Genomic DNA, 21,144 nt, shown 5'->3' with positions numbered 1-21,144 from the left:
CAGGAGTGTCCAATGTTTGCAATCAGCAGAGATTCCTATATGCAGAGTGAAAATGTAAATGGCCTGAATATTTTATTTAAAAGACATAGACTGATAAAGGTGGACAAGCTTCCAGAAGACAGGATGGTAAGGATCAAGTTGTTAAGGAAACCAGTGGACCTGGGACCTCCTGCTGCCCCTCCAGGGCTGACGGTGGGTGCTGTGCAGGCACCACTGCTCCGGGGCCTGCCAGCATGTGCTGGCTGCTGGGTCCCGTTGCCCTGGATGGTTAGCCCTGTCTCAGTCTGGAGGTGTCTGTGCAGTTGTACTGAATATCTGTCCTGTTGTGGGTCTGATTGGTTAGGCCCTTCATAAGTCAGTTGTCAAGTACTTTGACTATCACTCCTGCTCTTTCTCATTCCGAGATTTCTCTCCTGAATATCCATCCTTCAAAAAAATTATTGATTGATTTCTAGAGAGAGAAAGGGGGGAGATGGAGGGAGACATTGATTTGTTCACTTATTTATACATCATTGGTTGCTGCTTGTATGTGTCCCAACCCAGGATCAAACCCACACCTTGGCACTTTGAACGATGCTCTAACCAATGGAACTACCTGCCCAGAGCCCAAATAGCCATCTTTTTTTTTTTTTCCCCAAGCATTTATTTTTTTTTAATATTTATTGTTCAGATTATTAAAGTTGTTCCTCTTTCCCTCCCCCATAGCTCCCCTCCACCCAGTTCCCACCCAACCCTCTGCCCTTATCCCCCCACTGCCCTCATCCATAGGTGTACAATTTTTGTCCAGTCTCTTCCCGCACCCCCACGCCCCTTCCCCCCCCCCACCCAAGAATTGTCAGTCCACTCCCTTTCTATGCCCCTGATTCTATTATATTCACCAGTTTACTCTGTTCATCAGATTTTTTTATTCACTTGATTTTTAGATTTACTTGTTGATGGATATGTATTTGTTGTTCATAATTTTATCTTTACCTTTTTCTTCTTCCTCTTCTTAAAGAATACCTTTCAGCATTTCATATAATACTGGTTTGGTGGTGATGAACTCCTTTAGCTTTTTCTTATCTGTGAAGCTCTTTATCTAACCTTCAATTCTGAATGATAGCTTTGCTGGGTAAAGTAACCAAGGTTGTAGGTTCTTGCTATTCATCACTTTGCATATTTCTTGCCACTCCCTTCTGGCCTGCAAAGTTTCTGTTGAGAAATCAGCTGACAATCGTATGGGTACTCCCTTGTAGGTAACTGACTTTTTTTCCTTTGACTTGATTCTTGGGATCCTCTTGTCTGCTGTTGGATCTCTGTATAATATTCTTTATTTCAGTCAGTGTATGCTTAATTTCTAGTTGGTCCTTTTTCATAACCTCGAGGATCTCACTAAATTTATCGGCGGTTTCTAGAAAATTCTTGAAAAACCTTATAACCGTGATTTTGAACTCTATATCCAGTCGTTGCTTTCCTCCATTTCTGTCATTTGTGGCCTGTTTCTTTGTCTCCGCATTTTTTATGCTTCCCTGTGTTGATAGAGTGGCTTTGTGTGCTAGGTGTCCTATAGGGCCCAGTGGCTCAGCCTCCCCAATTACCTGAGGTGGACACTCTTGGTGCACCCCTTTGTGGACTGTGTGCACAGTCTTGTTGTAGTTAAGCCTTGATTGTTGTTGGTATCACTGGGAGGAATTGACCTCCAGGCCAATTGTCTGTGAGAATCAGCTGTGTCTACAGTGGGAGAACTTCTGTGCTGAAGACACCCTTATGGGGCAAGACTTGCTTCAGTGGGGCTTTGGTGCTCACTGAATCTGCCCCCTGAGTGTGTTCCTTATGGATCTGAGGAGTTGTAATCTGGATGGTCCCAATCTGATCACTGGGTACACTGGCTCTTGGATCTCTAAGGAGGTGCTAATTTAGCCTCTTCCTGAGGCTACCCAGCTGGAGGTATGGGGAAATCTGCAGATTCCTCTTCCTTGTTTGGGGTTTGGAGGTGCCCAGATGAGGCCCAGCTGTGAAACAATGCAAGCTGCTGTGGGGCCTTGGGCCTTCTTTTGGATGTTCTGGGTCTCTCTGACCCAGCTGCAGTAATTTTAGCTCTCAAAGGGCCAGCCCATTCATATGCAAAAGCCTCTGCTAGCAGCTTGGGTGGGGCGGGGTCTCAGGGAATCAATAGCGTGGAGCAAACAGCTATGGATGATCCTCAGCCCTGCCCAAAGAGGCCCCCGGGTCTCAGTGTCCTGTCTCAGTGTCCCACGGTAATCGCTGCCAGCACCTCTGAGAGAAAGCCGCCCTCGAGTTCTGCCAGATGCCAGACAGTCCAGTTTCTCCCTGTATGGGTCTGGGTCCCCAGAGATTCGCCCGGAACTGGAGTTCAGAGCAGTGGGGAGCTTGAGACTCCCTCCTGATTGAAAAAGACACTGGCATCCTCCGTTGCCAGTACTTTCCGAGCACACGCGCCTCCGTACCTCTGCACTTTACGTCCGCACCTCCTCTGAGTCTCAGTGTGCTCTTCTCTTTCCTTCTAGTTGTAGAATTTCCACTCAGCCAGCTTTCCCGTGGTTCTGGATGGTATCTGTCTCATCTTTTAGTTGTATTTTTGAAGTGGTTGTGCGAGGCAGCAATTTCAGGTGTTTACCTATGCCTCCATCTTGGTTTCTCCCCAAATAGCCATCTTAACGTTACAGATTTAAAGTGTTCCCAATGATCTGTCTTTTTTTGAAAACTTTTATATGACTATATAAGCAGTATATATACATTAGAAAAGAAGTCATAAAATTGTAAATGAAAAAAAATGCTCAGGGACAACAGTTCTGGTGTATTTAGTTATTTTTCTTTTTTTATGTTAACATCAGAAATAGGATCAGATCCTTCATTCTCTCTTGTCTAGCTGATACTTAGACTGAATTACTTCTAAAATAGGGCCTGACCAGCTTTTCCAGTGAGAGACCAGCTGGCAACTGTTTCAGGCTCTGCAGGCTGAACATTCCAGTCACTCACCTCTGCTTACTGTGGAAGCAGCCATAGAAGCATGTAAACAATTGGTGTGGCTGTGTTTCAATAAGATCTTTATTTATAAACATGGGGATCCAAATTTCATCTGATTTTTCACATCACAAAATATTACTCTTGATTTTATTTTTTCAACTATTAAAATGTATGGCCACTTCCTTGTAGGTAACTAACTGCTTTTCTCTTGCTCCTTTTAAGATTCTCTCTTTGTCTTTTGCCCTTGGCATTTTAATTATGATATGTCTTGGTGTGGGCCTCTTTGGGTTCCTCTTGTTTGGGACCCTTTTTGCTTCCTGTACTTGCAAGTCTATTTCTTTCACCAGATAGGGGAAGTTTTCTGTCATTATTTCTTCAAATAGGTTTTCAATATCTTGCTCTCTCGCTTTTCCTAAAACCTAACTAGATATCATAACCATTATTTTCATGTCAACACATATAGATCTACTTTATTCTAACTGTACAGTAGTCCATTGCATATTTCTATGATAATGAATTAGGAGCATTTAGTTTGTTCCCAAATGTGTGTGTGGTTTTTCTTTCCTATCAAAATAGGTTTTGGTAAAAATTCTGTATCTTTGTCTTTGAGGATTTGTCCTTAGCACTTTCCCAATTTCCCTCTTGAAAGTTTGTTCCATTTATACTGTCCTCACTGTGTTCACGTATTTCCCATCACCTTGTCACCTCTGGAAGTAGCAATGGTCTTTCCTCAGGGAGCATTGAAAGTGGTGACAAAGTTAGACTTTTTATGTATGTTTCTGGAATACATTCCATCTGACCATTCAGAAGCTCCAGATGGTTTCCATATTTCTGGGGGTCTGATCACCCTCCCCTTGACTTTCATGTTTTTCAGTTACAGCAGTGGCCTGACTCGTATACGGAGAAGTTTGTGCACAGAATCTACCCCATCACATTTTCCGTGGGAAACCCCCAGGAGTGGAGGAAGCTGTTCAAACCCTGTGCTGCCCAGAGACTCTTCCTCCCGGTAGGAACCCTGTTTCAATGAAGTTTCGCTTGAGAGAGAGTTGTCCCTGGAAATGGAGTGGGATTAACCACAGCACATTTAGAGGCATTTTACAGCTAAAAATTTGTCTCTTGGATCTGTCTGTAGTCACTGCTCTTAGTCTTCATGGTGTAGAAAGAGGGTCCCTGAGTTTGAAAGGTTGTCTTTCCCAAAGATTGAGGGGCTAAGAGCATCCAAAGCATGCTTTGAATGATGGGTCTTTCTGACGCACACCATTTACTAGCTCTGCAAACCTCACAGCTCCCCTGTTGTTCTGCACCTCAATTTGCTCTGTCAGCTTGACCCTCAGTAAATATTAGCTTTGATTATTGTTATTTTTTCTTATAATAGTAACTACCACTAGATATAGCCAGGCTAGGGAATAATTCAGAAAAGGTCCAGAGTTTTGGTGCAGCCTTTTGATTTTGAATTTTTAAGGTAATTTCAATTTCATTTTTAAAAATACTAAATAGAAAAATTACTGAACTTATATCAAAACCAAGACTATCAAGGAACATAGTAAGAAAATAAAAGAGTAAAATAACCAGAAAACAGAGTGAGGTGGGACTGAAGGGCAGAACTGTGGGCTCTGGAGGCCCCGCTGAGCCTCTGCTCTGTGTGCAGGGCAGAGAGGGGCTGTGAACTGGTTTCTAGCATAGAAGTGGGATGATCTAACGTGTGGTTTAAAGAGGACACACTGGTCATTGCACACTTACTTAGCTGGATGAATCTCATTGATTGCTGAGGTCAATGAATGATGACTTGTGCTATAGTGGTTGCTTTAGAGATGGATTTAGAACCTGTGTGAGAAATAGAATTTATAAGTTTTTATGATTGGTTTGTTGTAAGAGTTGAAGGGAAGTGAGGTAAGAGGGATTTCACCCAGATTTCTGATCTGAAAAGGTTGATCTGTTTGAAATTGCCAATATTCAGCTATTTATGACCTACAAAAAAAGGCCATTTCTTATGGTTCAGTCTACTAAGTGAATGGTGGTGATATTTAGAGATGGAAGAGTCTAGAGAAAAATCTGTTTTGGTAACAGGAGAGATGAATGTGAGTCATATTTTGATTTTGGGGTGCCTGGGAGGCATCCACAAAGGGAAGTCTTACCATCTGTTGGTCTGAAACCCTAAATGGCAGATGGGGTTTTTAGCATTTCTTACACAGAACCTGTGAGAAGAACAAGGCCAGATGGGATTATATTTGTTGTAAGATGGGATTACATGTATTAAAATGGGGGTATGAAAAAATAATCTCAGATTGACACTAAATCTCTGGGTTGGTGATTTTAAAACTACCATTTAGGAAGATGAGAAAAAAAGTTGTCAGGCTTCTGCTTATTGTCTTCATTTTGTATATAGCCAAATTTACTGTTGGAAAATTCTCTCTCAAACCTATCCAAAAAAATATTAGCAACACATTTTTTCCCTGACCTTGAATTAAAAAAACAAACCTACCACATGATGGTTTTCATTCATCCAGCTAAGTAAGTGTTCAATTTTCAATGACAAATGGGTTCTGGCATTCTGCTTTTGTAATAGAAACTAGAGGTCCTTAAAAATAATAGAGATTGTGATTGACAGGACAGTTCTCTTTTCTGAGTCATCTCATAATATGACATTTTTGGACATCAGAGAGATGTAATTTGAAATAAAATTTAGGTGATGTTTTCCTTGAAATTCATCTCTATAAAACCAAATCAGGCATGCTGCTAAAGCAGCACAGAGAAGACAGAAGCCCTAAAGTGTAAACGTTCTGTAGGTGGTCGGTCAGTTGACTGAGAAGCACAGTCTTACCCGTTTTCTGAAGGGAGTCTCACCTACCTCACACCTGTGGAAGAAACCCTGTCTCGGGTAAGATTTTACTATGAGAATGATCAGAGTACAAGTCTTTGCAACTCAAGATTTTCAAGTGCGATCACTGGAATCTAGGTCTCACCAAGTCAGGATATCTGAATACCTAAATATCAATGGACATTTACTTTCCTAGTTCTGTGAAGAACGGTCCTGAGAGCAAGACCATTACTGTGCACACTGAACTTCAGATAGCTCAATTAAGCCCTCCAAGCTGCAGGTAATACAGAAGCTTAAAGTATTTAAAACAATATGCCAATTACAAATAAATAAAAAGTGTTAATTAAATCGATCCTGGAGGACTTTTCCCTTTTCCTTTAGTAAAGGAAATAATTGAGTTTCATGAATTCACATCACTTTTTCCCCACTTAATAAGAATTAGTGAGATGTTTATAATGGATTTATGTCTTACATTACACACTGTGCTTATTTGATTACAAAGACCTCTGTCCTCAATAATGTACTCCACTGGGGATCCTAGAGATATGTAAAATATGACAGAGATCACCGGTTGGAGAGTCTGCAGATACTTGGTCATGTGAGTTAGGTTAAGGTAAGGCACTATACAGGCCTCACCTAGGGAGAAAGGCTTTTTTAACCAAGTTTCAGTAAGTTCCAAGATTATAATAATGTCTGGTGTCTTTCTGGATCTCAGGACTTGCCTCAAGCACAAGCATCCATGTTCAAGGAAGGAGTTAGGGAAGAATATAGTCAAGAGAAACAGGATACAATTGCTTATAGCCTTGACCTATAAATTTGTCCTAAGAATTTTCTTTTTTTAAAAAAATATATTTTATTGATTTTTTTTTACAGAGAGGAAGGGAGAGGGATAGAGAGTTAGAAACATCACTGAGAGAGAAACATTGATCAGATGCCTCCTGCACACTCCCTACTGGGGATGTGCCCGCGACCAAGGTACATGCCCTTGACTGGAATCGAACCTGGGACCCTTCAGTCCACAGGCTGACTCTCTATCCACTGAGCCAAACCAGTTAGGGCAAGTTTTCTTTTTTTAATAATTAAAAAAATTTTCTATTATAGTTGACATACATTATTATGTTTCAGGTGTACACCTCATTGCTTAGACATTACATAACTTACCAACTGATCATCCCAATAAATCTCACATCCATCTGACACCAGACATAATTATTAGAATATTATTGACTACATTCCCTATGCTGTACTTTACATCCCCATGACTATTCTGTAACAACCAATTTGTACTTCTAAATTCTTTCACCTTTTTCATCCATCCCCGCAGCTTCTCTCTCATCTGGCAAATGTTTTTTGTATCTATGAATCCATTTATGTTCTGCTTGTTTGTTTATTTTTTTTAGATTTAATTGTTGATAGATGTATATTTATTTTATTGTTCATATTTTTAATATTTTTTCTTCTTCTTCTAAAAGAAGACCCTTTGACATTTATGTAACACTGGGTTGGTGGTGATGAACTCCTTTAGCTTTTCTTGTCTGGAAAACTCTTTATATGCCCTTTGATTCTAAATGAGATTTTTGCTGGGTAGAATAGTCTTGGTTGTAAGGTCCTTGCTTTTCATAACTTTAAATATTTCTTGTCAATCCCTTCCAGCCTGCAAAGTTCCTGTTGAGAAATCAGCTGACAGTCCTTATAGGCAACTAACTGCTTTTCTCGTAGTGCTTTTTAAAAAATATATATTATTGAATTTTTACAGAGAGGAAGGGAGAGGAATAGAGAGTTAGAAACATCGATCAGCTGCTTCCTGCACACCCCCCACTGGGGATGTGCCCGCAGCCAAAGTACATGCCCTTGACTGGAACGAACCTGGGACCCTTCAGTCCGCAGGCTGACGCTCTATCCACTGAGCCAAACCGGTTAGGGCTCTTGTACAGCTTTTAAGGGTTTCTCTTTGTCTTTAACCTTTTGCATTTAAATTGTCTTGGTGTAGGTCTCTTTGGGTTCCTCTTGTTTGGGACTTAGCACTTCTTGGAATTGTATGTCTATTTTCTTGACCAAATTAGGGAAGTTTTTTCAAAAAGATTTTCAATTTCTTGCTCTCTTTTTCTCTTTTCTACTTTACAAACAGCTCTTAAATATTAACAGAAATCAGCAATCACTAGAAATTTGAAGAATCCCCATAATAGGACAGCCGTCAAAACAACTTAGAGAAAATAATATATATACAATGAATAAAACTTCTAAAGAAATTATCACTAGTACCCTCAGAAATAAAAGAAGATAATATATGAAGACACAAGATTCTGTAAAAAATATGAAACAGGATTAAACATAAATTCTTGTAAATTCAAAATATGATAACAGAAATGAATAACTCAATAGAATAATTGAAAGAAAAGGCTGAGGAAATCTTTGTGAAAGTAAAATTAAAAGAAGAAACAATAAAAACTAATTCAATAATGTCAATAAGATGATCGGAAAGTTAGAGGATAAGTCCAACATCTCAACAAATAAGGACTTTGGGGTATGGCTGGGTTGGTTGGAGTGTTGTCAAAAGGTTGTGGGTTTGACTTCCAGTCAGGGCACATGCCTAGGTTGTGGTTTGATCCCAGGTTGGGTTGCGTACAGAAGGCAGCTGATTGATGTTTCTCTCTCTCTCTCTCTCTCTCTCTCTCTCTCTCTCTCTCTCTCTCCATTCCTTTCTCTCTAAAATCTATAAAAATATATTCTTGAGTGAGGATAAAAAAAATAGGGACTTTGGGAAGAGAGAATAGAGAACATAATCTACAAAAAATCAACAGTAAAAGTAATGTAAGAAAATTTTCCAGACTAAGAAGACACCAGTTCCCAAATTGATGGAACCCACCAAAAGACTATCATATTATATGAAGAAAAAAAAAAAAAGACCCACTGCATCAGGCAAAACAACTTGAACTTTCAAGATGGCAACATAGAAGCCTCCTGAACTTCCCTCCTCCCATGGACAAGTAAACCTGCAGATACACACAGAGGAATTCCCTCTGAAGAAATCTGGAAATTAGCTGGAGGCCTCTGTCGAGTAAGACTCCTTCCACGTTCTGCATGGAGTAGGGTTCGGTATCTGAAAGAGGAGCTGCACAACAAATGAGAGAAAAAGACACGAGATAATTTTGCAATTTTGGGGGACCAGGCGGGCAAGTCCCGAAGGACTTCCTCCCATGCTCAGGCTGCTCCAATCTTTTATTGATCTGGAGTAGCCCTTAGGGTAAGGAGGTTTCAATGACACACAGATCAGCAAACAATTTCCAGGAATAGACAAAGTATCTGATTAGCTCATCAATAGATTTCTGGGAGTATCTGATTAACAATAATCAACAATGATCTACATAAGTATCTAAGGAATTAAGTGAACTAAGGGGGGGATGCTTCAACTATTATTACCTAAATTAACTGGGTGGTTCCTAGATTAACTCGGTGGTGCACAGTTCTGACCTTTGCTAGGAATCAAAGGTTACTAGCTTTTGGGGGTCTCTGTCTAAACTCAGCTAGTGAAGACAATGAATGGACTCCGGCATCTCCCCCTTATTTTTTCTTTAAAAAATCAAGTATCTGTAGACTAGAAATATAAGAACAAGTCCCTATTTCAATGTCCAACAGTTCTGAGTCCAAGTTTCAATGTCCTACAGTTCATGTGTACGTGCCAGCATGAAATGTTGGTTCTGGATGGTGGAAAATGCAGGTCCGGTCCTTTCTGGTCTGGTCCTGGGCACCCTGCAGTGATGCACAGCTGCTGATTGTTAGCATGGCAAGGCGTCTTCACCATCTCCATCTCTGAACTGTCTCTTTTGTCTTTGTGGCTGGAGCAATTCTTTCTGGGATCTGTTGTCGCAGGAATCCATATGGTTTTGAAGCTGTTTTCTGAAAGTATACAAACATATTCTCGACCAAAGGTTAAAGGAAAAAACCTTACTTGGGGTTTTTTTCTTTAAAATGATCTTTCCCTGGCTTACCCTGGCATCATGTGTGTTTTTTCTGGGTGTCTCGCTAATGAAAAAATTTTAATTTAGTTATAAGATCTATTTTCTTACATAGCATTTTTCCACTATCCCCCTTTTTTTGATTTAATTAGGAGGCTTCTTGGAAATTTTATAATGCAGTCTAAATAGCTTTAAATATTAATTTTTTGCACACAAAAAAATGAACCTGAACATGCTTTAGGTTCATAGCATGTTTACCACGAAATGAAAATTTTGGTTAATACTTTTTGAATAATTACTTATCTCAAATTAGCCAAATTTAATTAATTTGAAAACTTGACAACTATGTTACTGTCAAATTTAATATTTTAACAATAATCTTAATTTACACTGTAAATATTAATGAAAAGGATCACTTTACATCCTTGTGAAGGCCCAAGCATTCCTGTTGTTAGGCTAGATTTAGACATAGGGTCTGTTAGCCAAGCCTCCGTTTATCTGGATTCTGATTTCAGCTGGACCAAATCTCTTCTGTTATTTGGTTCCTGATCTGGGCTGGGCATGGGAAGCAAGAAGCAGCCCTGGGGACAGGAGACCTTCCTCAGAAGGGGCGAGTGTTCAAGCCCCTGCACCATTGGGGGGGGGTGAGGATCTGTGCCCCACCTCTGTTGATCCCCAAGTTTTCTCCTACTGGCCCCCGACTGTGCCTGTCTTAGGTTGCCCCACCTTGTGGGGTCTTACCCATCTTTGACTACCAGCCATCTCTGGGCCAAGTAGGGTGATGTGAGGTTCAGTTCTGTCTCCTTGGTAGCCTATGTCCCTCTGGCCTCCATGCCGAGCAACTGCCTTTGGATCCCCTCGCCTGCTGGCGGGGTCCCGGCATTGATCATAGGGAACCCAGGTTTCTTCTCCAGAGAGGGCCCAGCTTACGCCACTGGGCAAGAGACAGATCCATGGTACCAGCTTTTCATGATCTCAGCTTGAACGGAGAGCTCAGATAACAGCTGTAGACAATTGGAATCCTTTTGGCAAAAAAAAAAAAAAAAAAAAAGGTCAAGAGAGGTCAATACAGAATGCTTAAGTGCCTTCCCAGGAGGGAATAAATCCCTTCACATTCTCAAAACATTCAAAGTAAATATTAATTTGTAAGTTTGTTTGGGATAAATGCACAATATACTGTTGTAAAGCATCAAAAATTAATAAAACTTTGTAGAATAATACCATGTAAGAATATTCTTTGCTCTAGGTCATGACAACTTAATTTTAAACTCAAGGTTTGGAATGAGGAACCTAGTTTTCAAAAAAAAGAAGAAATTTACAGAAGCAGAGACAGTATGCTATCTAACTTACAGTTTTTTGGGTGAACATATTATCTAGAGTCCTTGGTGACCTAGGTTAAACTTAGGCATGTTATCTAAATTACAGTTTTGGGTCTAGAACCCTTGAGTGACCTGGTTTAAACTTAGGCACTTTATCTAAATTACAGTTTTGGGTCTCCAGAACACTGAGTTGACATATTAACTGGAGCTCTCTAACCTTGGGATAGCTGTGCTGTCCTTCCCAGGTAAAGGAAAAATGTGTCTTTTAAGACCAAACTTACAGTTTTAACCTGAAATAATTGTTACCATACTTCACTTTACCATGCCCCAGGTGGTCTCTGGGCTGTTCCTTTTATTCTGACACCAATGTAGCTCCATAGGTGTCTTTCCATTAGCATCACAAGTGAAAAATTTTAGAGTAATTAAAGCTAGGTGCAGCCTACCCGAAGGTGATTTCTCCATCATCCCCCTTTTTTGTTTTTCAAGTTGGAATTTTTAAAAGCTGATGATACTCTGAAGCCTCTTTTAATAAAGCAACCAATTAATCAGCATGTGCATTTACCTTAGTTAATGGGCTAGGTAATATGCTGTGAGCCCTGATGTGGGTGATATAAAAAGGGTATTTTCTCTGCTGCACAATCTGTTGAACTTGCTTAAATAGTAAGAATAAACTTTGGTCACTAAGCCATTTCAACCGGACAGTTTTAATTCTACTTACTAGGCCCGAAGCATAAGAGGAATCAGAAATTATATTAATAGGCTGTAGTAAATCTTGCAACGCAGCTTTAATACCTTCTAATTCAATTCTTTGCACAGAAGTATGACTGGTCAGTATGACTCGGTCAGAATTTATAGTATGATAGGCAGCTTTCCCATTTGATGATCCATCAGTAAAAACAGTTAAAGCTCCAGGAATTGGTTCCTGCCTAGCGTTTTTTGGTATAATGATGGAGGTCTTATATAAAAATTGTAGTAGTTTATATTTTAATAGGTGACAGCTAAGTTCCCCTGAATATCCACTTAGCCCAATTTGCCAATTTTAAGTCAGTTTGAAATAACATTTATTCTTTTAACTTTACTTGTCCTAAGTTATGGACAGTAAATGACATTAAATTTCTGGTATTAGTCTTTGGGTAAATTTACATAAACTTTAAGGAGGCAAAACACAAATTATTTAATTTAGCTTATGAGGCCCAATATATTGATTTTTAATTTTAGTTAGACATCTGAAGGAAACCTCTTTTTATTTCCTTCCAGACAGTTTTCTTTCTCACACAAGCAACAAATGTAAGGAACATGGTTGCCTTTTGAGATTTTAACAAATACTGTCGCAAAGCTATATATTTCAAGTGATTTTTCATTTGTGGTGACTAATTATTGTCAGATTTAGTATTTTAACAACAATCTGTAAATGTTAGCAATTATATTTTTAAAGAGTATACCCTTTGGCTTATTTGCATATACAGAGGAATCATGGGAAGCCTTCAGTAACCTTTTCAGAAGAATTTACTTTACTAGGATTCAATTGCTTACAAGGATAGTAATAGGCAAAGCGAAGCAAGTAAATTTAGTATTTAGTAAACTTTTGTAAAGTCTTATCTATGCTGGTTGATACCTTATACGATCATTGAGAATAAATGCGGTAACATGTAAAGCATATATTTTCCATTGAAGGCTAGGTTTTGATAAATCACCCGTACAAACAGAGACACTCCTGGCTTCTTCAGTTAGCCCATGGATTTGAGAATCTCATGTGTATGTTCTGATACATTAAGCCAGAAACAAAATTGTATATTTCCACTCTTCCTCTAAATCCTTAGACATTTCTGCACATATTCTTCAGTTTTCCTTCTGATATAAATGAGCAAATCCTTACATTTCCTTTACAGCCTGACTGCTTCCACCTCTCCTCCCACCCTCTTACCCCGCCTTTGACTTTCAAATTGGTCCTGTGAGGAATGCTAGCATCTGACTCTCAGTTTGGGTGTGGAGGCTGTGATAGGCAGGGAGATTAGGCTCTGAGAGAAGCTACATTCCCTTAGGAGTAACTGTCTCCAGGGAGATCAGTAGGTGTCTTCTAGCTGGGAAAGATCCATTTCATTAGGCAGAGCTAAGACTTAGGGATGGGACATACTCTCTGTCTCCCATATCTGATAAAATTTTGTAATTCTGCTCATCAGGGTTTCATTTGTTTTGTTTTTTTCCTACAATATTTTTTTTTATTTATTGCTTAAAGTATTACAAAGGGTATTACATATGTGTCCATTTTATCCCCCCGCCCTAGACAGTCCCCTAGCCTCCCCTATCCCCCAGTGTCTTATGTCCATTGGTTATGCTTATATAGTATTTAGTAAACTTTTGATTTACTAGGGGTAAACACTGCACCACTTTCAGCCTAATTTAAAATGCAGTAGTGAGGAGCTTTTGTTATTTCAAATTACATCTTAAAATTTCACTGCTGTATTCTAAGGAATATTAAACAAAATAACTTGTTTTGCCCTTTCTCAGAGGCAAAAAATTAAAATATATTTATTAATTTTTATTTGATAAAGCTATCCATGTGATTTCAAGTATAATAAATTTAGCTAAATTAAAAAATCCTTTAAAAAGAGAGAAAAAACTTTTGAAAAACATTTCAGGGCCTGTGAAATTTCTCAAAGTCATTCCTTGGTTATAGTTTTGAAATCCAACTTGAAAGACCATCAAATATATATATATATATATATATATATATATATATATATATATATATATGATTTAAAAATTCTATACTTATTATAATTATTAAGAGATATCAGTTAAATTTAAACTGGTTTTAAAATTTTGGCTGGGGTCACAGAAATTGGATTACTGTTATCAGTCCCTTTTAATGCTTTGACATAAGCTATTTAACTTTTGTTTAGGGAGGGAACATATAACCTTTAATTGTCCTTAGTTTAAGGAAAGCAGGGTTTTCTAGATTTAAGAGATTAGAAACACTTTCTGCCCCATCCGCATTTCTGTAGTGAAATTCCGCCTTAAAGCTCCACCCCTGAAATTCCATCCTGCCTCAGTGAGAAGACATTCCTTTTGTGATTGGCTAAATCAGAGGGCGGGGCCTTTGCTGTTTCAAGATGGCGTCCCCCAGGGGCGTGGTAAGCCATGCGGCCAACATGGCGGCTGCGAAGTCAGGCAACTCAAAGGGGCAGCTGTCTACACTGTTCTTTGCAATTAAATTTGAACTGGTTTTTGTATTAAAAATTTCAGTTGAGGTCATAAAATTAATCCTTTTTTTTTTTCCTTTCGTTTTTTTAAATTTATTTTTTATTTTTATTTTTATTTTTTTTATTTTTTTATTTTTTAATTAAATCTTTATTGTTCAGATTATTACATTTGTTCCTCTTTCCCCCCCCCCAACTACCCTCCTCCCAGTTCCCGCCCCACCCTCCGCCCTCACTCCCCACCCACTGTCCTCATCCATAGGTGCACGATTTTTGTCCAGTCTCTTCCCGAATCCCCCACACCCCTTTCCCCCCCAAGAATAGTCAGTCCATTCCCTTTCTATGTCCCTGATTCTATTATAATCACCAGTTCATTCTGTTCATCAGATTATTTATTCACTTAATTCTTAGATTCACTTGTTGATAGATGTGTATTTGTTGTTCATAATTTGTATCTTTACCTTTTTCTTCCTCTTCCTCTTCTTAAAGGATACCTTTCAGCATTTCATATAATCCTGGTTTGGTGGTGATGAACTCCTTTAGCTTTTTCTTATCTGTGAAGCTCTTTATCTGACCTTCAATTCTGAATGATAGCTTTGGTGGATAAAGTAATCTTGGTTGTAGGTTCTTGGTATTCATCACTTTGAATATTTCTTGCCATTCCCTTCTGGCCTGCAAAGTTTCTGTTGAGAAATCAGCTGACAGTCGTATGGGTATTCCCTTGTAGGTAACTGAGTTTCTTTCTCTTGCTGTTTTTAAGAGTCTCTCTTTATCTTTTGCTCTTGGCATTTTAATTATGATGTGTCTTGGTGTGGTCCTCTTTGGATTCCTTTTGTTTGGGGTTCTCCGCGCTTCTTGGACCTGTAAGTCCATTTCTTTCACCAGGTGGGGGAATTTTTCTGTCATTATTTCTTCAAATAGGTTTTCAATATCTTGCTCTCTCTCATCTTCTGGCACCCCTATAATTCTGATGTTGGTACGCTTGAAGCTGTCCCAGAGGCTCCTTACACTATCCTTGCATTTTTGGATTCTTTTTTCATTTTGCTTTTCTGGTTGGGTGTTTTTTGCTTCCTCGCATTTCAAATCATTGACTTGATTCTTGCGCTCCTCTGGTCTGCTGTCGGGAGTCTGTATAATATTCTTTATTTCAGTCAGTGTATGCTTAATTTCTAGTTGGTTCCCCAATATAACATCGAGGGTCTCATTAGTTTTCTTGTAGATCTCATTAAGTTTATCGGTGGCTCCTAAACAGTTCTTGAGAGACCTTAAAAGTGTGGTTCTGAACTCTATATCTTCCATTGACAATTTTGTCCTGTTTCTTTGTCTCCGCATTTTGCTATGCTTCCTTGGTGCACCCCCTAGTGGTCTTTGTTCGCAGTCTTATAGTTAAATCTTGATTGTTGTAGCTAATTCCAGGGAGGGTTTCACCTCCAGGCCAAGTGGCTATGAGAATCAGCTGTGTCAGCAGTGAGAGAACTTCTGTCCTCTAGGGAGGTGTTAATCTAGCCTTTGCCTGAGGCTATCCGGTAAATGCCTCTGTGCAGGGCTTGGGCGGGGCGGTCACACAGGATCAACAGGGTGGGCCGGAGAGAGCAGTTATGGCGGCTCTCAGTCCTGTCCCCAGGGGCTCTGCCTCTCTGAGTCCTAGCACCCGCTGCAAAGCTCGGAGAGAAAGCTGCACTCGCTCTGACCGAAGCCAGACAGTCCCGCTTCTCCCGTTTGAGTCTGTGTCCCTAAAGACTCGCCCGTATCTGGAGCTCAGAGTCTGTGACTCCCTCCCGATTGAAAACGCCAACCGCACCCTCCGCTGCCAGCCCGCTCCACGAACTCCGCACCTCAGAATTTGACTTCAGCACTGCACCTCCTCTGAGTGTCCGTATGCGTTTCTCTTTCCTCCTAGTTGTAGGACTTCCACTCAGCCAGCGTTCCTGTGGTTCTGGGTGATGTCCCTTCCGTCTTTTAGTTTCACTTTTGAAGTAGTTGTTCAAGGCAGCAAACTCCGGCGTTAACCTATGCCGCCATCTTGGTTCTTCCCTAATCCTCTTTTTTAATCAGGTCAATAAGCAACATATTTTGAATTCTAATTATTTCAGAGAAAACAAAAATTATTTTCTCAAAAATAATTTTTTTTTTTTTTTTTTTTTTTTACTTTTAAGGCATTTAGCTATCATAATTATACAATTTTTCCCAATTCAATCCAAATCTTAAACTCTTAGCTGGCAAGTCAAATATTCAGCATTTCTCAATCAGTAACATTTTTAAGAATAAACTTAAAAAATGCAAGACATAATCAACCAACAGATTTAATACTGTCCTCTAGATTTTGTACGAGGCATACTCAGATCAACATTTCAGTATTATAAATCTCAATACTTTTAGATGATTTGAACTTAAAAGTTTTAAGTTTCCAGCCAATAAGCCTGGCATAGCTGCTAAATTTCAAAATGGTCACAATTTTCCTGCTGGGGAAGTCAAGAAGCAAACCCATAGCTATTCAAATGTAAACTTGACTATCAACTTCCTGGTGGTAGTTGCCTCAGGGCGGGAAATTTCAAAAGAGCTACTTTAAATTGCCTTGGGAAACCAGCCTGTATTTCTTTCTCAGGTTCATCTCCACCATTTTTAAGGCCAAAACAGTGTCGGGTTTTTATTCTGTACACAGCAAAAGATCAAGTTCAGCTCAAAACTATGTGCACTTGTTTTTAAACTGGCCTTTTCCCTTTACATGTGCACAGAAATCCCAGATGCATTTATGAATTTGTAAAAGCTTTAAATCATTAGCTGGAAAAAAAGGATAAAGATGGCAAAGATGAGGCGAAAAAGTGGCTTTCTTGGGGAGTGACGTCCATATTGGATCACCACGTGAGCTTCTTTCCTTCCTTTCCCCCACATACTGCTTTGGGGGAAGTTTCAGCAAATGACTCAGATGGCGTTTTTTTTCCCAAAGTCATGCTTAATAGAAAAACAGATTTAAAAATTTTTTTTTCCTTTTTGCTTTCCAAAGTAATAGCTAGCACCCAAGGTGACCTTGGCTAGACTTTGCACTTCCCGACATGTTCTCAGGTAGTTTTTAAACAGAACATTAAGTAATCTCATTGTGGGAGAACTTATTGCTCTGCGCTCTCCTGCCACCTTTGAATCTCTCTGAACCAGAGAGAGATTTGGCAGCGGGGTTTCATTTCTTATTACAGATAGATTCCAAATACAAATTAAGATAAGAAAACACATTAAGATGACCATGGCACTATTTTTTCAGCCTGATCAAAAAGAGTACCTTTTTCAAGAAAAACAATGATTATATTCTATAATAACATGCAAAAACTGTAAAAGATTACCTTCTAAAATTTTAACACTTTAAACATGCAAATCATAAGTCTATAATAAAATTTTTTACCTTTTAGAGCCAAATCTACTTTTTAAAGCCAAATCCTGCCCCATTTGTTAGCCTGGTTAAGAAAACGTCCCAGTGTACTTACAGACCTGGGCTTCTGTAGTTGATCCTGGGCATTGCGTGCGGTAGAATTCCCCTCAACTTTTTTCAGTGAGTTTTCCACACCTTTTCGGTGAAAACTTCCTTTTCTCGCTCCAGCGAGGCCTGCACTTCCAGATTACCCATTGGGCGCCAGATGTCGAGTAAGACTCCCTCCATGTTCTGCGTGGAGTAAGGTTCGGTATCTGAAAGAGGAGCTGCACAACAAATGAGAGAAAAAGACACGAGATAATTTTGCAATTTTGGGGGACCAGGCGGGCAAGTCCCGAAGGACTTCCTCCCATGCTCAGGCTGCTCCAATCTTTTATTGATCTGGAGTAGCCCTTAGGGTAAGGAGGTTTCAATGACACACAGATCAGCAAACAATTTCCAGGAATAGACAAAGTATCTGATTAGCTCATCAATAGATTTCTGGGAGTATCTGATTAACAATAATCAACAATGATCTACATAAGTATCTAAGGAATTAAGTGAACTAAGGGGGGGATGCTTCAACTATTATTACCTAAATTAACTGGGTGGTTCCTAGATTAACTCGGTGGTGCACAGTTCTGACCTTTGCTAGGAATCAAAGGTTACTAGCTTTTGGGGGTCTCTGTCTAAACTCAGCTAGTGAAGACAATGAATGGACTCCGGCAGGTCTCCTACACATTGGGCCACAAGAAAACACCCACATCAAAATGGGTCTTGGCACATCCTCAACTACTGGAGTCAATCAAAGCAAAGAAGGTGGTTTGTACAATCACAGATGTTTGAGAGATAACCAGGAGGTTGGGCCAGGCTGATCAAAAAGGTTCATTTTCTACATAAAACTATTTTTTCAAGACTAGGAGAGATGGCTGTTTTATCTGATGTACGGGGACAAAGAAAAAAAATGAAGAAACCAAGAATATATTCCAAAAATAACCCCCCTAAAAATAGACTTTAATGAAATGGAGGTAAGTACTTTATTTGATAAAGAATTCAAAACTACAGTCATAAAGATGTCACTGAAGTCAAGAGAATAATGTATGAACAAAGTGAAATTTACAACAAAATAAAATTTACTACAAAGATAAAATGTAAGAAAGTAGCAAACAGAAATCATAGAGCTGAAGATATAACTGCACTGAAAATTTCAATAGAGGAGTTCAACAAATACAACTATTAGAACAATAGGAATAAAAAGAAGATCATATTCAATTCACATCCAAGGGATCAAAAATCAGAGGGGTTTCAGACTTCTCAATAGTAATAGGGAAATTGCTAAAATACTAGAGAAATGCCTTTAAAACTCATCATTTCCAACCTGGAATTCCATATTCAGCCAACAACAAATCAAGTGAATGGGTAGAATAAAAACATTTTCAACACTAATTTCTAAAGATACATGCACATCTGTGTTCATTGCAACATTATTTACAATAGCCAAGATATGGAAACAACCGAAGTGTATATGTATGTGGTACACTTATACAATAGAATACTATTCAGCCATAAAAAGGTGAAATCCTGACATTTGGACACCATGGATGGACCTTGAGGAAATAAGTCAGATGGATAAAGACAAATACCATATTATTTCACTCATATCCTATCTAATAAAAGAGAAACATGGTAATTAGCCATACCTCCACTACCCTTCCCATTGGCTAATCAGAGTGATATGCAAATTAACTGCCAGCCAAGATGGCGGCCGGCAGCCAGGCAGCTTGAAGCGAACATGAGACTTGCTTGCTTCAGTGATGGAGGACTCCAACATTCCCCGCCTGCTGCTGCCGGCCTCTGAGCTTGCAGTTTGAAACATTGTTACAAATATAGAAGCTAAACAAAACCCCAGAAACCTGATTTCAGCCAGCGAGGATCTCAGAGCTGGAGTTGAAACAGTGTTTCGATTATAGAACCCAAACAAACCAGATACCTGCTTTCAGCAGCGGAGGCCTAAGAGCTGGAGCCAAGCCTCAGAGCTAAAGCTGGCCCAGAATAAAAAAAAAAAAAAGAAAACAAGGAGCAGTTGGGAGCTTCAGTCCCAGCCTGAAAAAAGCCCTCAGCCCCTCACCCAGACTGGCCAGGCACCCAAGTGGGGACCTCCACCCTGAAGGGTGTCTGACCAGCTGCAAACAGCCATCACCACCTCATCCAGGCTGGCCAGGCACCCCAGTGGGGACCCCCACCCTGATCCAGGACACCCTTCAGGGCAAATCAGCCGGCCCCCAACCATGCACCAGGCCTCTATCCTATATAGTAAAAGGGTAATATGCCTCCCAGCACCGGGATCAGTGTAACAGAGGGCAGCGCCCAAACCCCCTGATCGCCCTGCAGTTGTGTGTGACAGGGGGCAGGGCCACAACCTCCCTATCCGCCCTACTCTGTTCGTGAGAGGGGAAGGCACCCCAACCCCCTGATCAGCCCTGCTCTGTGCCTCATAGGGGAGAGCTCCCCTACCTCCTGATCGCCCTGCGGCTCTGTGTGTGACAGGCTGCAGTGCCCCATCCCCCTGATCAGCCCTGCTTTGTGTGTGACAGGGTGCGGTGCTGCAACCCCCCCCCCCACAGGCCCTGCTCTGTGTGTGACGGGGTAGAGCCATAACCTCCCCATTGGCCTTGCCCTGAGTGTTACAGTGGCGGTGCCCCAACCCCCTGATTGGTCCTGGTCTGTGGGTGATAGAGGGCGGTGCCCCAACTGCCCCCCACGGGCCCTGCTCTGTGTGTGATGGGGTTGAGCCATAACCTCCCCATTGGCCCTGCCCTGAGTGTGACAGGGTGCAGCACCCCAACCCCCTGATCCGCCCTGCTCTGTGTGTGACAGGGGGCGGTGCCCCAACTCCCCTATCGGCCCTGCTCTGTGCATGACAGGGGGGAGCTCCCCAACCCCCTGATTGACCCTGCTCTGTGTGTGACAGGGTACGGAGCCCCAACCCCCCTGATGGGCCCTGCTCTGTGAGTGACAGGGGGCAGCGCCCCAACCCCCTGATTGGCCCTGCTCTGTGCATGACAGGGGGTGGTGTCGCAACCTCCCCATCGACCCTGCGTTGAGTGTGACAGGGGGCGGTGCCCCAACCCCCCAATCGGCCCTACCCTGAGCATGACTGAGGGTGGCATCACAACCTCCCAATCTGCCCTGCTCTGTGCATGACAGGGGGCAGCGCCCCAACTCCCCAATCAGCCCTGCTCTGAGTCCGACCAGGGGCTGCACCTAGGGATCGGGCCTGCCCTCTGCCACCCGGGAGCTGGCCTAAGCCAGCAGGTCGTTATCTCCCGAGGGGTCCCAGACTGTGAGAGGGCATAGGCCCGGCTGAGGCACCCTCCCTTGCCCCTGAGTGCACAAATTTTTGTGCACTGGGCCACTAGTCTATATAATAAAAGCCTAAGCGACCATTATGGCAGAACGACCAGAAAGACCAGTTGCAATGAGG

At 40.9% G+C, this 21,144-nt stretch overlaps 1 protein-coding gene across 1 annotated transcript in view; it reads left to right on the top strand.

The window, feature by feature from the left end:
* GXYLT2 (glucoside xylosyltransferase 2) overlaps nt 1–21,144 on the top strand; it is a 143,159-nt gene that overhangs the window by 19,922 nt on the left and 102,093 nt on the right. Inside the window, exon 4 of the mRNA XM_036333790.1 lies at nt 3,842–3,973. Coding sequence (XP_036189683.1) covers nt 3,842–3,973 — 132 coding nt within the window. The remainder of the gene's footprint in view (nt 1–3,841; nt 3,974–21,144) is intronic.

The sequence above is a fragment of the Myotis myotis genome, unplaced genomic scaffold (assembly GCF_014108235.1).
Source record: "Myotis myotis isolate mMyoMyo1 unplaced genomic scaffold, mMyoMyo1.p scaffold_m19_p_13, whole genome shotgun sequence".
NCBI classification, from domain to species: domain Eukaryota; kingdom Metazoa; phylum Chordata; class Mammalia; order Chiroptera; family Vespertilionidae; genus Myotis; species Myotis myotis.
Note: the sequence above shows the minus strand (reverse complement) of the source record. Positions and strands in the feature narration are given on the sequence as shown.